This window comes from Fundulus heteroclitus, chromosome 15 (genome assembly GCF_011125445.2).
Source record: "Fundulus heteroclitus isolate FHET01 chromosome 15, MU-UCD_Fhet_4.1, whole genome shotgun sequence".
In the NCBI taxonomy this organism is placed as follows: Eukaryota; Metazoa; Chordata; class Actinopteri; order Cyprinodontiformes; family Fundulidae; genus Fundulus; species Fundulus heteroclitus.
In genome coordinates, this window is record NC_046375.1 from 23,654,458 (window position 1) to 23,671,129 (window position 16,672).

Sequence of the window (16,672 nt, forward strand, 5' to 3'; positions counted from 1 at the left end):
ACTGTAGGATATAGTTAAAATGTCATGCATGAGCCAGTCTCTTTATCAACTCTTTCCCTACAAATGGTACCATGCATTCCTGCAAAAACCTCTCCCACCTGCAGCAGGACGGCAAAACAAGTGTTTCACAAAATGGCAGATTTTCCGTCATGACTCCATTCAAAGATCTTGCTATTATCACTTTAAGCCCTATATCAAATGACCTTGGGGACCAATTAATGCTTATTATGGGCAGATATTTAAGAAATCATAGAGTATGCTGTTTTTTCCCCGTAAAATAATCATTTTAATTTTGGATTCCTGAGTTTTAACATTTTGGACAGTAGATTTCTTTGCTGTTTAAAATATGTGAAAATTATAATTGCTGTTATGATGAAATTTATGACAGCCTCAGTTAAAATTATTACACAAACCTTTTTCTATAAATTAATCAAAACAAGCTTTTTAGGACAGTACAGCATGTTTATTGTATATAAACAAAATATTTTTATACCAATGATAACTAAATTAAAATTAATTATACAGAAAATCTAAAAAGGATCCTAAACAATATGCCCCTAGAATAACACTGAGTGCAAAGTCATGGCTATTTTTACTTAAGAAAACATCTCAGACTTAAGTCAGAGCCAGCAACCACTGAGTGACCCCTCCCCGACCCTCAACTTTGCAACATTCACAACCTGCAGATGGCCCATCAAGCTATTATCCAATCAGAGTCATGCATGTGGATTCTGCAATGTGCAAGAGGAATTCATGCTGCAGATTAGGAACAACAGTTGTTAGGCTCTGCTAATGTCCACAAAAATGCTTTGTTTCTAAAATAAACATTATTCAAAGTACAATTGATAATTTTGTTAAAATTATTAATTTATCAGGGGGTAATAAATCGGAGCCACACAACCTCAAGCTTTCATTTTTAGTACAGCATAGGTTTATTGTTCAGTGCATTAATCAGTAAAACATAAAAACATGTTAGTTGTCAAATCTTAAGTACATTGCTTAAAATGTCAAAAAAGTTGGTTGAACTCCTCGGTCCTCACACTGATGGTAAAAAACCTTTTTGGTAATTTAATTCTTTTGCAAAATCTGAAGCGGTGTATTGTGTGTCGGTGACACCTAGTGACAGAAAATAAAAACGTTATCTTTCTAAGTAGCTCAGCTGACAGAGGGGAGCAACAGGGGAGCAAAAGGCAGCGGAGGACACCGAGCCGCTGCGTTACCATGCTCAACTCTATGATACCGTGCTACACTTAGGAGCTCGGAGAATAATACTGACGTTCTTACCTCTGTGGGGATAACAGGGGCTTCACGTCAAATTACAGAAATGATATGTTTTGACTAAAAGTACAGTTTTACGAAGCTATGAGCAGCACATTGTCCTGGTGTCCAGGCCATTCTGTAGGGTGGTGGTATGTGTGCTGAGACACAAGGCTGAGGGTTACCTGTCCACAGTGGGATGGGTAACCCTTTACTAAATAACACCCTCATGTCAGAGCAAGAGTAATTAGTGTCAACCATTGGACTGTGGGGCCTGCCTTATTCCGCACAATTACAAGCCGTGAAACGGGTCCCTGCTACCAGTGCTGCCATCCACAACTACCTCTGGAGGCAAGCCGGGCTGGAAAGCTGTGCTCTGCACGAAAATGCCCATCACTAATTAATACTATTGGTGTAGTAGATGCTGCAGGAGGCATTAGGTGACATCAATATGACTTCTAAGAGACTTTACCTAAACTCATCATGGACATCAATGTCTTATTGACTTAGGCTGGTTATAATTCATCTCTTTAACCATGGTAGGCTGCTTATAGATAAGACCAGAAAATATATTAAATTTGGTAAAAACAAAACACTGATGCAGAAGTTGAGATTTGTTGTGGATAATCTCAAATCCATGCAGGATCAAGCTTACACTTACCGGCTCAAATATGTAGATACACCCACACAGAGACTGATGTCCCTTATCGAGCTGAAAAGAAATAACACTTTTTGTAGCCACTGACAAGTTTTCTGGGCACGACTGATTGATTATCTGACCCCTCTGCTTAGTACACTTGATAAAAGACTATCTTATCTTATTTTACTTACCAGGTACCTTTAATCTAACAAACAAGCCTCATTGGAAAACATCGGCCTATTTCTCATTTATTGAGTATATAACTATTATTGTTGTTGTTAAGGATTAGAAAAAATTAGCCTTAAACACTCTGTGGCATACCGCACACTGCTGTAAATGGTATAAAGAGAAATCAGAGCATGGAATGGATGGCTCATTATTGGTTTTCTTGCTCCTGTGTGCTGGTGATTGAAGCCTTGGTGCTCTCTGTGATAAGGGAGCAGCCTTCAGAGCCGTCCCTCCTGTTCCCGGGTGTGTTGCAGCGTCTGCAGGCGGAGGAGGAGGCTCTGCAGGCGGGAAGGAAGCAGGCACACGTGGGCTGCTACTGGAGCCGCAGAGAAAGCGAAAGCTCCAAGAACAGGAGAACCAAAAAGAGGAAGGAGAAGCTTCTCTGGTCTTGAAGGAAATTGCGAATTTCGTGTGTTTTGAAAAAGGAAACCAGGTTTTCTAAACACACACAGAGGCAGAGGCTCTTTGGGGAACCAGTTTGCTGGGAAGAGGCGTTTTTATCAAAGTTTTCCACCGTGAGGGATTTCTATCACCGTCTCATTCAGCACCGAGGTAAGAGACAAGTCCCCGCGTCCCACTCTGGCTGTCCGGCGACGTTCTCCCACATGACGTCGCTGCTCCGCGGCTACTTTGAAGTCAGTGACGTCTGTTCACGGACTGATTCAGGCGACCCCCACAATTACGCAATCTAACCGCTAAAAGGGAGACCTGAACAAGGACCAGGGACAATTTGGGAAAATACACGGACGGTAGACAGGGTTTAGAAAAAAAAAAAAGTCTGCTTGAGTCATAGTTTTCGTGTCTTGAATTTGTATCTGACATATAAGTCAGGAAAAGAATGAAAAGCCGTTTATAACTTTATTTAAGATATCACAGCGTTTGCTGCGTGCTCGCCTGTAGCTTCTTGAGTGCACGACTGTGGTACCTACTTATATCTGAAGGCTCCATTCTGTTGGGTCGTCCTCGTCGTTCTCATCTTGCTCTGGGTCAGTGTGAGGGATTTACCCCCTCACTAACAGATGTTGTAAACAGGCATCTGCTGGTTTTAGAGTGATTGAGTATTTGGGGAAAGGTTTAAGTTTATTTGTATTTATAACTTTCTTAACTTGTTTTGTTGTTCTCACCACTCTTTTTTTTTCTTTGAGGTCACCTGGTCAGGTGTTGCCATGGAAGCGCGCCCATGAGCAGTACTAATAAGGACCTGGTGTTGTCAATCAGCCTCATGAGGGAAAATCCATTTTGATTGAGATGGAGGGGAGATATTTTGGGTTTTACTCTAGGATTTGGAGTATTGTTTTGATTTGTTGAAGTTTAATGTAAATTGTTTTTTTGTTTTTTTTTTTCCTCTAGAGGTTTTAATTTAGTTTGTTCCCTAAATATAAATTGTAATTGTTAAAAAGGTTTTCACCCCTGTTTCTTTTTAGTTGGTACAGGCTGGTGCTTTAAAAGCTGGGTTGTTGCAATATGGGAGAGTCTGGTTTTTTTTGTTTGTCCTGCACTGTTGAAGAAAGTGGAATCCCTGCTCCTCTGCTGTTTAATGTAAGTCCCTAAGGTTTTTGCTTTGGCATGCAAATCCTTACAGTCAGACTGGCTCCAACACGTAGGGTGGAATGGAAACATCTTCCGCTGACATTTTTTAAATAAATTTGGGAATAAAAAGTTTCTCTTGTATTTGCCCGCATCAAAATGTCGTGCACAACGTGACAAAACACGTTTTTAAAAAATATTTTTAAAAATACACACTATATCAATTAGAGTTATATGTTTCTGCAGAGAAAGGTCTTAGCTATTTAACCATGTAAACGAACAGGTTCTAAATAAAAACACATATTTAACAAATAAACACGTTTCCCTTCAGAAATGGATTTGTGTCAACCCCGTCAGACACTAAAAAGTATACAATTTGAATTCTTCCAATCATACAAGAATCTGAAGTTCTGAAGTAGGCTATATTATAATAATGTTTAATTACTCTATGTAAAAAAAAAAAATACAATATATAAACTTAAGTTGCGATTTCACACTATTTTGAAAACTCAGATTTCTAAATATTTGCGTTTTCAAACTTTGATTTTAATTTCAATATTTTAAAAACAAATTCCTTAAATAAAACATAAGAGGATGTAGATCAGATGGTCCTTTATTACAAAAACAACATAAACTGAAGGAAGAATATTTTTTCTCCTAAAAAAATTAACAAAAACATACATCCCACGCTGTCGACGAAGATCTGACGGTGTTGACAAAAAAATGTGTGCATTGCTGATTATTGAACAGATTTGCTCTTTGAACACTACTACTAAAACTACTCCTTGTTATTAGAGTATTTAACTTACTGTAAAGCAAACTATTATAAACATATTGCACATACACCGTTTCTATTATAAATTACACCGTTTCCAATTATCAAAAAAACAATAAGGGAAACAAGGGGCCCTCCCCAATACCACTTCCTGCTCTCCATCTTCTCTTCCACCTGTTCTTCTCTTCTGTTCCTCCTTCGTAAGTACCCATTTAATTTAAAGTTGTGTGTGTGTGTGTGTGTGTGTGTGTGTGTGTGTGTGTGTGTGTGTGTGTGTGCGTGTGTGTGTACCCTTCGATATATTTTCTTTCTCATTTTGTTTTGTTGCTTTGTTAACTTCTTAAGCTTCTCTTTCAAAGATTTTATTTCTCTTGAATGCAGTTTTCTTGTTTTATTTCTCTTCCTTTCCTGCCTGCTGTGTCTGGCATTGTATTCTTGAATATCCTGATCTTGCGGACTATCTGGTGGGGTGTGTGCCTTCAGCATCGCACCTTCATTGGATCTTTTCTCTCTGGACCTTTTCTGTGCCTCTCTCCAATACTTTCTCCAATTTCTCCTTTTTGCCCTGTCTCCCATCTAGTCTATTTGTATAACTTTTTTGTCTTTAACTCTCTTCTTCTACCTTTGTCTTTCCTTCTCTTGCATAGCATGCTTGCTCTCTTGGTCACTGTTTAATTTTTCTCTTCTCTTTTGTTGGTACTCTCTATTTCTTTCCCTTTACTCCTCAAGTGACAATTTCTGTCCAGCCATTTTTTCCTACAATACAAATAGAAACAAATACGACCATAGAATCAGATTTTTATTAACTTGATAAGATTGATTGATTGACTGATGGATGAATGAATGGATGGATGTAAAATCCTATAGGTGCAGTATGTAGTCTTCCAGATGTTGTGAAAATCTACACACTGGCTTCTCATTTATCTATCTATCTATCTATCTATCTATCTATCTATCTATCTATCTATCTATCTATCTATCTATCTATCTATCTATTAAAATGCTGGCAAAGTTACACGTAACACAATAAGCAGACCACTGCCTGCCCATTCTCTACAAGTCAGATGCGTATGGTTAAATAATGTAATGCATGCTATTTATGTGTAAATAAAACCCTGAAATATCAGTTTAACCCTTCACTAGATGCACAAATAATATTATATTTGCACATTAAGAGGTTATTGGTGGTTTTGTCAACTCTGTCAGCTTACAGGTAAGTTGACAGATTCTGTCAACTTACCTGTTCTGTTAGCAATAGAACCTGACGGGGTTGACGTCTGATGGAGTTGACGTATAGGCATGTATTTTCCCTCCAAAACATGTATTGTACACTGCAGCCAGGTAGTTTTTTCTCAGTTGCCAGCAGTCCCAATAACCTCACTAAAATGCTTACATTCAATCCACTATTGTTTAAAAAAAAAGTATCTCAACAGAAATATGGTATTGACATGGTGCAGCTGTGAACATAGGAATATTGACATTGTTTGTCTAAAATATAAAAAAAATGCAAAACGTACTAGAGCATGTGTGGTAATGCTGCATTCACCACAGACAGGGAGATGAAAAGGGGTCCTCAGAGATATAGCTGACCATGCTATTTCCTGATTTAAAGAGCTTTATGAAAAAATCTGACGGAGTTGACAGAAACTGAGGACACAACTTTAATAGGCAGATTTTTATGGAAAATATAATTTTTTAAATATTGTTTTTTATATTTATACCCCTTATTTTTTATTTGATATTTATGTTTTCACAATTTTAGAGCTTTTTTAGTGGGATGGTTAATATTGTAACCTCTTGCTGAGGACAAGTAAAATAACATGGACCTTCTAACCAAAGACCATACATATAAACAAATTTTCCCCAAAAAGATAAAAAAGTTTATTCTAAAAATCCAAAAGGTATATACGATTCCTTTAGATTTAACTTTGTAAGTATGTCAATCATGATGAATTTATTATTTTTTGCTATAAATTAGACTTTTCTATGTGGGACATGTTTTGTTAGCCTCGTGAGACCATCCTGATCTCGCGAGCTTTCAAGGTTTCACTCGCAGATCAGTCTGGCTACTCTCCGTTAAAGAAAATTTGGAGCCGTTCACCAAACGAACGTCCAATCAAGGCAAGGCAAGGCAAATTTATTTATATAGCACAATTCAGTACAAGACAATACAAAGTGCTTTACATGATTAAGATATACCAAAATAATAAAATGTAGATAGAAAATAGAATAAAAGCAAGTAGGGATAGAATGTAGTAACAAAAAAGAACATTAAAAACAGTAAAACTGTTTAACTAGAACAGTCAAAGGCAATTTTAAACAGATGTGTTTTTAATCTTGATTTAAAAGAACTCAGGCTTTCCACACTTTTACAGTTTTCTGGAAGTTTGTTCCAGATAAGCGGAGCATAGGAACTAAATGCTGCTTCTCCATGTTTAGTTCTGGTTCTAGGTATGTGGAGTAGACTGGAGCCAGAAGACCTTAGTGGTCTGGAGGGTTGATACACTGATAACAAGTCTGTGATGTATTTAGGTGCTAAGCCATTTAAGGATTTATAGACTAACAGAAGTATTTTAAAGTGTATTCTCTGAGATACAGGGAGCCAGTGTAAGGACTTTAGAACTGGGGTTATGTGCTCTACTTTCTTAGTCTTAGTGAGGACTTAGTGAGCCAATCAGCGTTGGCTTTGAGGCGGGTGGAGGTGTGACGCAACGAGAAGCGCGACAGTTCAGTCTAAAGAACATGGTGGCTTCAGCCGATGAAACTAGCGTTAGCGTGGCTATCGAGCAAGTTTTATCGGAATTACAGGGTATTTCTTTGCTGAGCTAACAAGCCTTTACCTGCAGCAGCAAGAGTAGCTTGGCTTGTGGTTGTGTTTTTGTCGTCGCTCGTAACAGAGCGACGACGAATCTGATTGGTTTATTTGGCCCGTCTATCACCAACATAGGCCAATCAGCTAACCAGTATTTTCGCCCCTTCCCAAAATAACTTCAACGGAAGGTTTCCAGATGGATATGCGGAGCAAATCTATCTGGCGGAGTCAGGTAAATGTTTTGTCCCAACTCTCAAGAATCAGTGCGTGAAAAAGACGCAGCCTCAGAGGCTGCTGATGATGGCTTACAGGAGGGGTCTCTTGAGCTTCAACCATTGCAATTCCACTTCACATAGACCCCAGCTGAAGGATTTGAATGTGAAAGGGAAGGATTTAAAACATAATTGTTTTCCCTTTAAAATACAATTGCATAAAATACTGTAGTGAGGATGTATTAAGGATGTTAAAATCACGAAGAATCCTTTCAGTGCTTATTTCACCCTTATTTCAGGTATAAATCTAAACATTAATCATTTTTCCAACACTGTGAAGCGAGAGCTGCAGCTGTAATCATTTCCACGGTACATATTTTCATTCTCATATCAGCTCAGGGCAAACAAATGAAGTATTGCACTGGGGGCTTGATGAAATGTGCAATAAGAAGAGGGAAAGACAGGCTGCTGGCGTGGACCATGACCCTGTCAGAGTAAACACTGGGACTGTTTGTCCTTCGTAGGTCGGGGACAGAATGTGGCGGTTGGTCCTTCCACTGATCTGCACCAGCTTCTACCTACAGGTGGGTGTCTAAAACTGGCCTCAACTGGCACATTTTCTAGAGATCAAGTATACCGTGTGTACAGTTCTATCAATCCTCAATGACCTTAGTTGATTGTGGTTTCAAACACCTGTCCTCCTATGTGCTCCAGGTTTTAAAAGTGGAATTTTTAGTGCTGAAAAAGGAAAGGAACAAAAATCACCAGCGTTCTGTTTGCTACTCTGGGGCTGATGGAAAACCAGGAAAGGAAAATCAAGCATGGTTGTTATGCTAGAGATGAGTTTATTAAAGTTACAAGGGTCAAGAGCAACCACTAAGTGGAGCCGACTGAATTTTACAGAGAAATCTAATCTAAAACCCTCAAGATCTAACATTTCAGACACATACGTCCTTGTTTAAAATACAACTGAAAACCGTGCTTTGACTTTCATTCATTTTTAACCCTTTCTAAGGCCTAACTCTGACCATCACCAGTATATACCTAACCCTAACCTAATTGACAACCTAGTCGTAAACCTATCCCCGAAAACAAATGTCCTCGATCTACATCAAAGTCCTCATTTTGGTGGTAAAAGAGGGAAATTCTGTTCTCACTCAGCTGCAAGTACATTCAAACACTCTCACACAGATATACGTGGAAAAACAAAGCCAGAGTTGCAAAGATTTGGTGGATCTTTCATATAAAATCCAAACATACGCTCCAAAAAATCTCTGTCAACAACAAATGTTCACGTCGTCAACTTCATCAATTGTGTCATCTACGATCATGGCTAGACAGGACCTCAAGCTATTCTGCTAACATTGGAGCCTCCGTTGCTGCTGCTGAACTGCAGCCTGTTGAGTACACAGTGTGCAAACTACCTGATCCAAACTAACACAGACTCGTCCATAAAAGTGCCACCTTGTTCTCTAAATGGTGATCCCACTGGTGATCCCATCAGCCAAATCCTCGCTCTAAGTCACATGCATATTTAGTGCTTCTTTAATCCATCAAATGATATTTTGCTTGAGTAAATTGCATCTTTACACCTGTGCATTTTGCAGCTGTAATACACACACAAACGTGCACACACACACACACACTTAAACACAAACGGACAGCATAGCAAAATAAATGTTTGGATATGAGGCTCTTAAAGTTGCTGTAGATCGTTGGTCTTCGATCACGCCGAGTTGCCGCTTTATTGCGAGGCATCGCAGAGGGTCAGGCTCTGCTCTGTCCGGCAATATTTATGAATTAAGCAAACCGGCATTATGATAGATCTGCGATACTGTCGCTAGATGTCGTCTGTTTATATTTCTTTGATCGCGGCTGAGAAGGGATTATTTTTTGCCTCAAAAAGGACCATCAAAACACGATCAAGATGGAGGCTTGGTGTATATGATCTTATTTTATCATGATCAAACGGTTTTTGGTCTGTCTATTAATCTGTCTATTAACTTGCAAGCAGTCTGAAAAACTGGAATACACAGTTGCTTGGTCCTGAATTCTCTAAATTAATGTATCCTTTCTCTCTGCAGCCAACTACTGGTCACCAAATATGCCAGTTGTCGGGACAAATAGCCGACTGCGCTTCAAGGAACCTCCACTGGGTCCCAGCTCTGCCTCTGGACACCATCCATTTATATTTGGATAGAAATTACATCAGTGAGATCAACAGAACATCCTTCAGAGACTTGGAGGAACTCCAGAGATTAGACCTGGGAAGCCAGCATGTAGTCGTCATCATCAGGAACGACTCTTTCCTGAGGCAGAGAAAGTTGACCGTGCTGATTCTTGGACAGAATGTGGGTCTTAAGCTGGAACCGCGGGCATTCGCCGGGCTGGTCAGTTTAAGAGACCTCTGGCTGGATTACTGCTCTCTGAACGACTCCATACTGAAAGAAAGCTATCTAGAGCCGCTTGTGTCGTTGCAAAGGCTCAACCTCTTCAGGAACAACATAGAGGCACTTCAACCCGGCCTGTTCTTTTTGAATCTCACAAAGTTTTCACAGTTAATTCTTAAACTGAACTCCCTCAAGAAAATATGTGAGGAGGACTTAGTTGGCTTCAGGGGGAAATCTTTTCACCTCCTCGACTTGTCGTCCAACAGCTTCTTCCGATCTGAAGTTGACTGGGCGAGCTGTGGAAACCCTTTCAAAGGGATGGCCTTCAACGGGCTCGATATCTCAAGCAGTGGAATGAATTTGGAGAAATTAAGGCTGTTTTTCAGAGCTATCAGGGGGACTCCAATTGCTCATCTCAAATGTTCTGGAAGTCTTGGAAAAGACTTTTCCTATAAAAACATTGAAGATCCAGATAAAGACACATTCCAAGGCCTTGAGAACAGCTTGATCAACAATTTTGATCTCTCAGGCAACAGGATTTTTGCTTTAAAGACTGGCGTCTTTAGGGCTCTGAAAGATGCAAAGATGATCGATGTCTCCAGGAATAAAATAAATGTAATTGAGGAAAATGCCTTTATTGGTCTGCAGACCAATTTACTGCGTCTCAACTTGTCATCCAATCTGTTAGGGGAAATCCTCTCCCAAACGTTCAGAGGTCTGACAGAACTTCTTATTTTGGACTTGTCTAACAACCACATTGGTGTGCTGGGACACAATGCCTTCTGGGGTCTTCCCCAATTACAACATTTATACCTGACGGGAAATGCTCTGCAACAGCTGGAGTCTCCTGCGGCGCTGCCCGACTTAAATTTCCTCCTCCTGAGAGACAATAAGTTGAATTCCATCAGCGACCTCACCAGCTCGTGGAACAACAGCGTCTATTTAGACATTTCAGGAAACAGGTTCACAAACCTGGGGGACGTTTATGTCGTTCTGACTCATTTCAAGCGTCTGCGGTACTTTTTTTATGGGGGCAACTCCATTTTGTGGTGCACAATAAATCATGGTGTCTCCATGCCTCGTGATAATAGTTTGGAAGTGTTGGACCTTCACGCCTGTTCCCTGCAGATTGCTTGGGCCCAGGGGAAGTGTGTTGACATATTTGATCATTTGCAGAACCTGCTTGGTTTAAATATCAGCCTCAACACCCTGATGTCCCTCCCTCATGGGATCTTCAGGGGTCTCACGTCAATCCAAGAAATTGACCTTTCAGCCAACGCCCTTACCTATCTGGAGACCAATGTTTTCCCAGCAAGCCTGAAATGGCTCGATCTCTCAAACAACTTTCTAGTCTCTCCCGACCCGATGACCTTCTACTCGCTCAGTTTCCTCAAACTGTCAGAAAACCGGTTCCACTGTGATTGTACTCTGGAGGGTTTCCTCAAGTGGCTGAATACGACCAATGTGACCTTCCTGAGCCAAGCTGAGCAGCTCAGATGTGAGTTCCCAGCTTCTGTCCACAACCTCCCCCTGCTGGAGTTCGCCACCATCATGGAGCCGTGTGAGGACGAGGAGGAGGCAGTCCAGGCTCTTCAGTTTGCTCTTTTCGTCTGCTCTGCCCTCCTCGTCTTCAGCCTCACACTTGGCGGGATTACGTATGCCCGCCTCAGGGGGCAAATATTCATCATCTACAGAAAGATAGTCAACAGGGTTCTGGAGGGCCCCAAACCGCCAGCCCATGAGGATGACTGGCAGTACGATGCCTTCCTGTGCTTCAGCAACAACGACTACAGATGGGTGGAGGCCGCGTTGCTGAAGAAGCTGGATAAAGAGTTTTCAGAAGAGAACCTGTTCCGCTGTTGCTTCAAAGCCAAAGACTTCCTGCCAGGGGGGGACCACCTCTCGAACATCAGGGATGTCATCTGGAGCAGCAGGAAGACCTTGTGCATCGTCTCCAAGGAGTTCCTTAAAGGTGCTGTTTAATGTGCAATTAGAATTGGGGGGAATGGGGGCTACATGTTAAACCTTCTGTAGCACTTTGTTAACGTCCAAGAAATAAACAAATCCGCCACTGCTTTGTCAACGTCACACCCACATCAGACTTTTAATGTTGGAGACAGATTCCAGAGAGAGCCCTCAGCTCTATGTTCTCACTTTAATCCAGCTGTTTGGGTAAAAGCTCTTAAGGACTCCCATTGTCTCGTTCTTAAACCCAGCCCAGATGGTTACTGCCCTTGTTTACGCTAAAAGAAATCCAGGTGGCATAACCCCAGATATTAAAAAAGAGCTAACAGATTTTTCCATGTGATAACAAGAAAAGCTTACAGTATATCCAAAGAGACAAATGCACAAATGCTTCATTAATTGTGATTTTTATTTCAGAAACAATGAAAACAAGAGATTTCATCTTTTGTTCCATCAGTAAACCAGACCCCCTACATCAGTCTTGTTTTCCAGACAGCAGCATGCTTGTTACCACGGTCCGGCTGTTGTTCCTCTGCTGTCTTTGGTTCTGTTCATATGAGTGGAGACATTTTTGCCTCTTTGCAGATGGCTGGTGCTTGGAGGCGTTCACTTTAGCCCAGGGCCGCATGCTGGAGGAGCTGACCAACGTCCTGATTATGCTGGTGGTGGGGAAGGTGTGTATATGAAGCTGGCTTTGGTCCTGTTGAATTGGGTTAATAAAAAACACTTGCTCACAACATACTTATAGATGTGTATCTCTATAAATTATTGTTACCAGATTGATCTATAACAGTCATTTATTTCAAAAAGTGAAACTCATGTAGAATTACTGCACAGAGTAATATAATATGCTTCAAGCGTTTATCTTTTTTACAGCTAAACACAAAATTCTGTGTCTCAGAAAACTAGAAAATCAAAAATATTCAAAACAAAAATATTTTATACATAAATGTGTACCTACTAGAAAGTGTATAACTGTACTGTACAGTATTTGAACTCGTACTTAGTTGGGCCCTTTTATTGCTTGAATTCCTCCATCTCCCTCAGGATGCCTCCCTGCCACCCTGCAGGCTGAACCACAGGCAGAACTCTGGTGTTTCAGCCTGTGGTTCTTCTGAGGTGTAATGAAAGCCCAGGTTCCTTTGATAGCGGCCCTTTAGGTCATCCGCATCGTCGGCTCTGGCGTCTCTCACCTTCCTGTTCATAAGGCTCTGTTTTTCAGTGGTTTCCGTTATATCTTTCTGAAAGGACTTTTTTAAGTGAACATGAATACCTTCAACTCAGAAATATTCCCTCTGAGTTATGGTGTGCTCCAAGGCTCAATTATGAGTCCTGCCTTGTCTGCACTGAGTGGGCCCAGAGAAAGTGCTCAGAGCTCACTATTCTCCTTTTTTGAGGCCAATGGAAAAGCCATGGTGTTTGTCTTAATGGTATCCCCGAAACTGTGGAGGCAGATAAGTGCATTGGTCCAACTTAGCTTTTTCCATCTCAGACAGCTTGCTAAGTTAAAGCCATACCTTCCACCTTACATTTGTCTCCAAATAAAATGCAAACTTTACTTTTATCTGAAAAGATGACTTTGGACCACTGAGGGTCAGTCCAGTTATTTTTCTCCTTAGCCCAGGTCGGATGGTTTTGACGTCTGGGGTTCAGGTGTGAACGGATGACATTCTTTTCCTTTTTTGTTTTCTGCCACAGATTTTCCACCCACCCCATTTTCCAACAATAGGTTTGGACACGGGATCCGATCTGATCATGAATCGTTTACAGCCTCCCAGATGCTAAGTTACACTTGCGCACGCCTTAGCTACTTTGAGATGCTGCTGTACTATCGTGCATACTGCATATTATCTCATATCATTCTATAAACAGGCTGGAGGTTTTCCACTGTTTAACTTGAATATATAATCATCTTTACCTGAACATGTCATATTATCAATGATTGTGCAATATTTACTCTGGTGTTTATCTTTTACTTTTGTCTTTGGCATTTCAAATAAAACTCATCCACTGTTGCTTTAGAACTGACTTCGGATTAGTTTATCTTATTTTTCCCCCCCTTACTACTAATTTTGTGCAGCTCTGTGTCTTTGCCACCATCACGCCCGAATTTCCCCATTGTGGGACGATAAAGGATTTCTTATCTTACCTTTTACAGCACTCTGTGATCACCCAGCTTTTTAGTGGTAACCTTTTGTGGCTTACTCTCATTCTGTAGTGTGTCAGTGAGTGTCAGCTGGACAGCTGTGAAATCGGCTGTATCAAAAATCTTTAGTTTTTTTTAATGCAATAATCAAAATGTCTAGGAAACTGGATGTTGTGTTTCCTGTCAGTGACATTAACACAAATAAATGCTTTAAATGGATGACTGAGTAATGAATATCTAACTGATACGTTTGACTTCTATGTGAAAACGTTTCATACTTTCTCACTGAAGTGCGCTTGCATCTCCCGTTGTGAGATGTCTGAATGGTGCTGCTGCCATCTGACTGACCGCCTGCTTGTTACAACCCTGAAGGTCGCTCACTACCAGCTGATGACGTGCAATGCAGTCAGAGCCTTTGTCCAGAGGAGGGAGTACCTCACCTGGCCCGAGGACCCTCAGGACCTGCAGTGGTTCTACGAGCGGCTTGTCTCGCTGATTATCAGAGACACCAAGGTGAAGAAGTTTCCCGTGGACAAGCCACGGTCTGTGCAGCCTGAAGGTGGACCTCCTGCCAAGGACGAGGTTCCGCTTAGGAACATCAGAATTGCTGCCAACTGAACTCAGCGCTAAGCGTAAAGAAAAGTCCAGTAATGTGAAGGTAAGTTCTTGGCTCTCTTCACGTTTAAGATAGCAACCTTTGTCAAACCTAAACCCCTTACTGAATTAATCCTACCATCAAATGAAGCTGAAATCAGGGTTAAGTCAAGACTGCAAAGGTTGAGCTTAACATATGAAGACCTTAACGGACATTAATTCAGCTTGTTTTTGTATTTTATCCAACAGGGATGCCTTCCTGAGCCAATGAAGCCCACCTCTACTCAACACGCACTATGTACTTCAGTTCAAATTGATTTGTATAGCACATTTTAGCAGCAAGGCGGTTCATAGTGCTTGAATGTAAAGACTACTGAATTTTGTGGAACATTAAGTTTAATGTTCTGAATTATGTGTCAGCGCTTTCCCAATCACATTTTCTGTGAATAAAATACAATTTAGTTCAATTTTACAGGTTATCTTTGTTTTGGAATAAACAAAAACATGTTGAAAAGATGATTCATGTGCTGAATTACAAATACAATTGAAATTTCCCTAAATGAAAGGAATTTTTTACCACAGGCAGACAATTAGCATTTCCTGTTTCAAAGGCTTTTAGAGAGAATTACAGCAGGTTCCTGCAAAGCATCACTATTTACAGAATAGAGCTTTTAGCCAGACCTGGCATCCTGTCATCACCTTTAGGACCAAAAGGTGATCTTCAAACAGGGCCACTCCCTGTTAGAAGACTGACTACAGGTCTACCGTCAGTTACATTTCCGTGATGCCAGATTTGCAACGTCTTCATCCCAGATCCATTTAGTAGAGACAGCTTTGTTCATCCAAAGTTCTTTTGGGTATCCTTGTTTGTTAGTGAGTGTATCAATGAGCCCACACATGAAAGGTCTCAGGAGGCTTTGCTGCCCTCACAACAGACAGGACAGAGGTCCTAAACAATCTGGAGAGGTCCTCCTCTGAAAAGACCTTGGTCCCTTTCCTCAGCAGTTGAAACCTGGAACTTTTTGTAAAGGATCAGTCTTCTTTGTTTTTCTTGGAGATAAATGTTGTCTTTGCTGCCCTTCTGGACAGGAGGAAAGTCTCCAAAAGATGTTTCCCTGGAGATATATATATATATATATATATATATATATATATATATATATATTAGGGCTGGGCAACGATTAAAATCTTTAATCGCGATTAATCGCATAATTTGCCCGATTAATCAAGATTAATCGCATTGTATGCGCAAACTCCAAGAATGAATTCAAAAGTAGTGTAAAGAGCACTTTTATTTTAATGTTCTGCTGCCATATGAACAAAAGTGTTGTAACATTTGTAGCACTTATCAGTAATACATATTTAGTGTAAAGCTCAACTTAAACATGTAAAACAAAAATAATAAATTAAAGCTTATTGCCACTGACAGGAAATTCTCTTTATGGGGAAAAAACCTACCAAAAACAGGCAATTTCTGAGGTAACAGCAGGGAGCAGCATTACCATTTTATGTTCAATACCAAAGTGTGAAGCACAAAAAAGGTCTACAGTAGCTATCCACTTCGCCATTACATTGGTTAGCTTCTCTGAGTCATTGAATTGTTTGGTGATGTCTACAGTGTTTTTGGCATTTAAGTGATATGTTAAGCTCAAGGTGCTCCGGTGATAAGAAAGTTTATATATATATATATATATATATATATATATATATATATATATATATATATATATATATATATATATATATATATATATATATATATACACATAAATACACACATAAATACACACATATATACACATTTTTCATCATCAATTGAAGAGAATAAAAATAATCCTAGATTTCTCTTTAGTACAGTTGCCAAACTTACCCAGAGCCACAGCTCTGTTGATCCATCCATTCCCTTAGCTCTTAGTAGTAACAATTTTATGGGATTCTTCATAAATAAAATTGATGCCATTAAAACTAAATAATTGGCATCCTCCCAAACATGATTACCTCGTCCTCAGTAAGTGAGGCAGCATTGGAGGAATCTTTAGAACCTGCGCAGTGTTTGAACTGTTTACAGGCAGTAGAGCTTTCTGAGCTATCTAAAATTTTACCTTCATCTAAACCTTCTACCTGTA

General features: G+C 40.2%; 1 protein-coding gene across 1 annotated transcript; it reads left to right on the plus strand.

The window, feature by feature from the left end:
• The first annotated feature begins 2,460 nt into the window (after nucleotides 1-2,460).
• On the plus strand, nucleotides 2,461-15,169 carry LOC118566237 (toll-like receptor 5). The gene is made up of 6 exons (XM_036147682.1): nucleotides 2,461-2,677; nucleotides 7,976-8,035; nucleotides 9,536-11,813; nucleotides 12,392-12,480; nucleotides 14,325-14,610; nucleotides 14,796-15,169. Exons 2-5 carry the CDS (start codon nucleotides 7,988-7,990, stop codon nucleotides 14,568-14,570), a joined length of 2,661 nt encoding a protein of 886 aa, XP_036003575.1. The 5' UTR covers nucleotides 2,461-2,677; nucleotides 7,976-7,987; the 3' UTR covers nucleotides 14,571-14,610; nucleotides 14,796-15,169.
• Nucleotides 15,170-16,672: the final 1,503 nt, after the last annotated feature.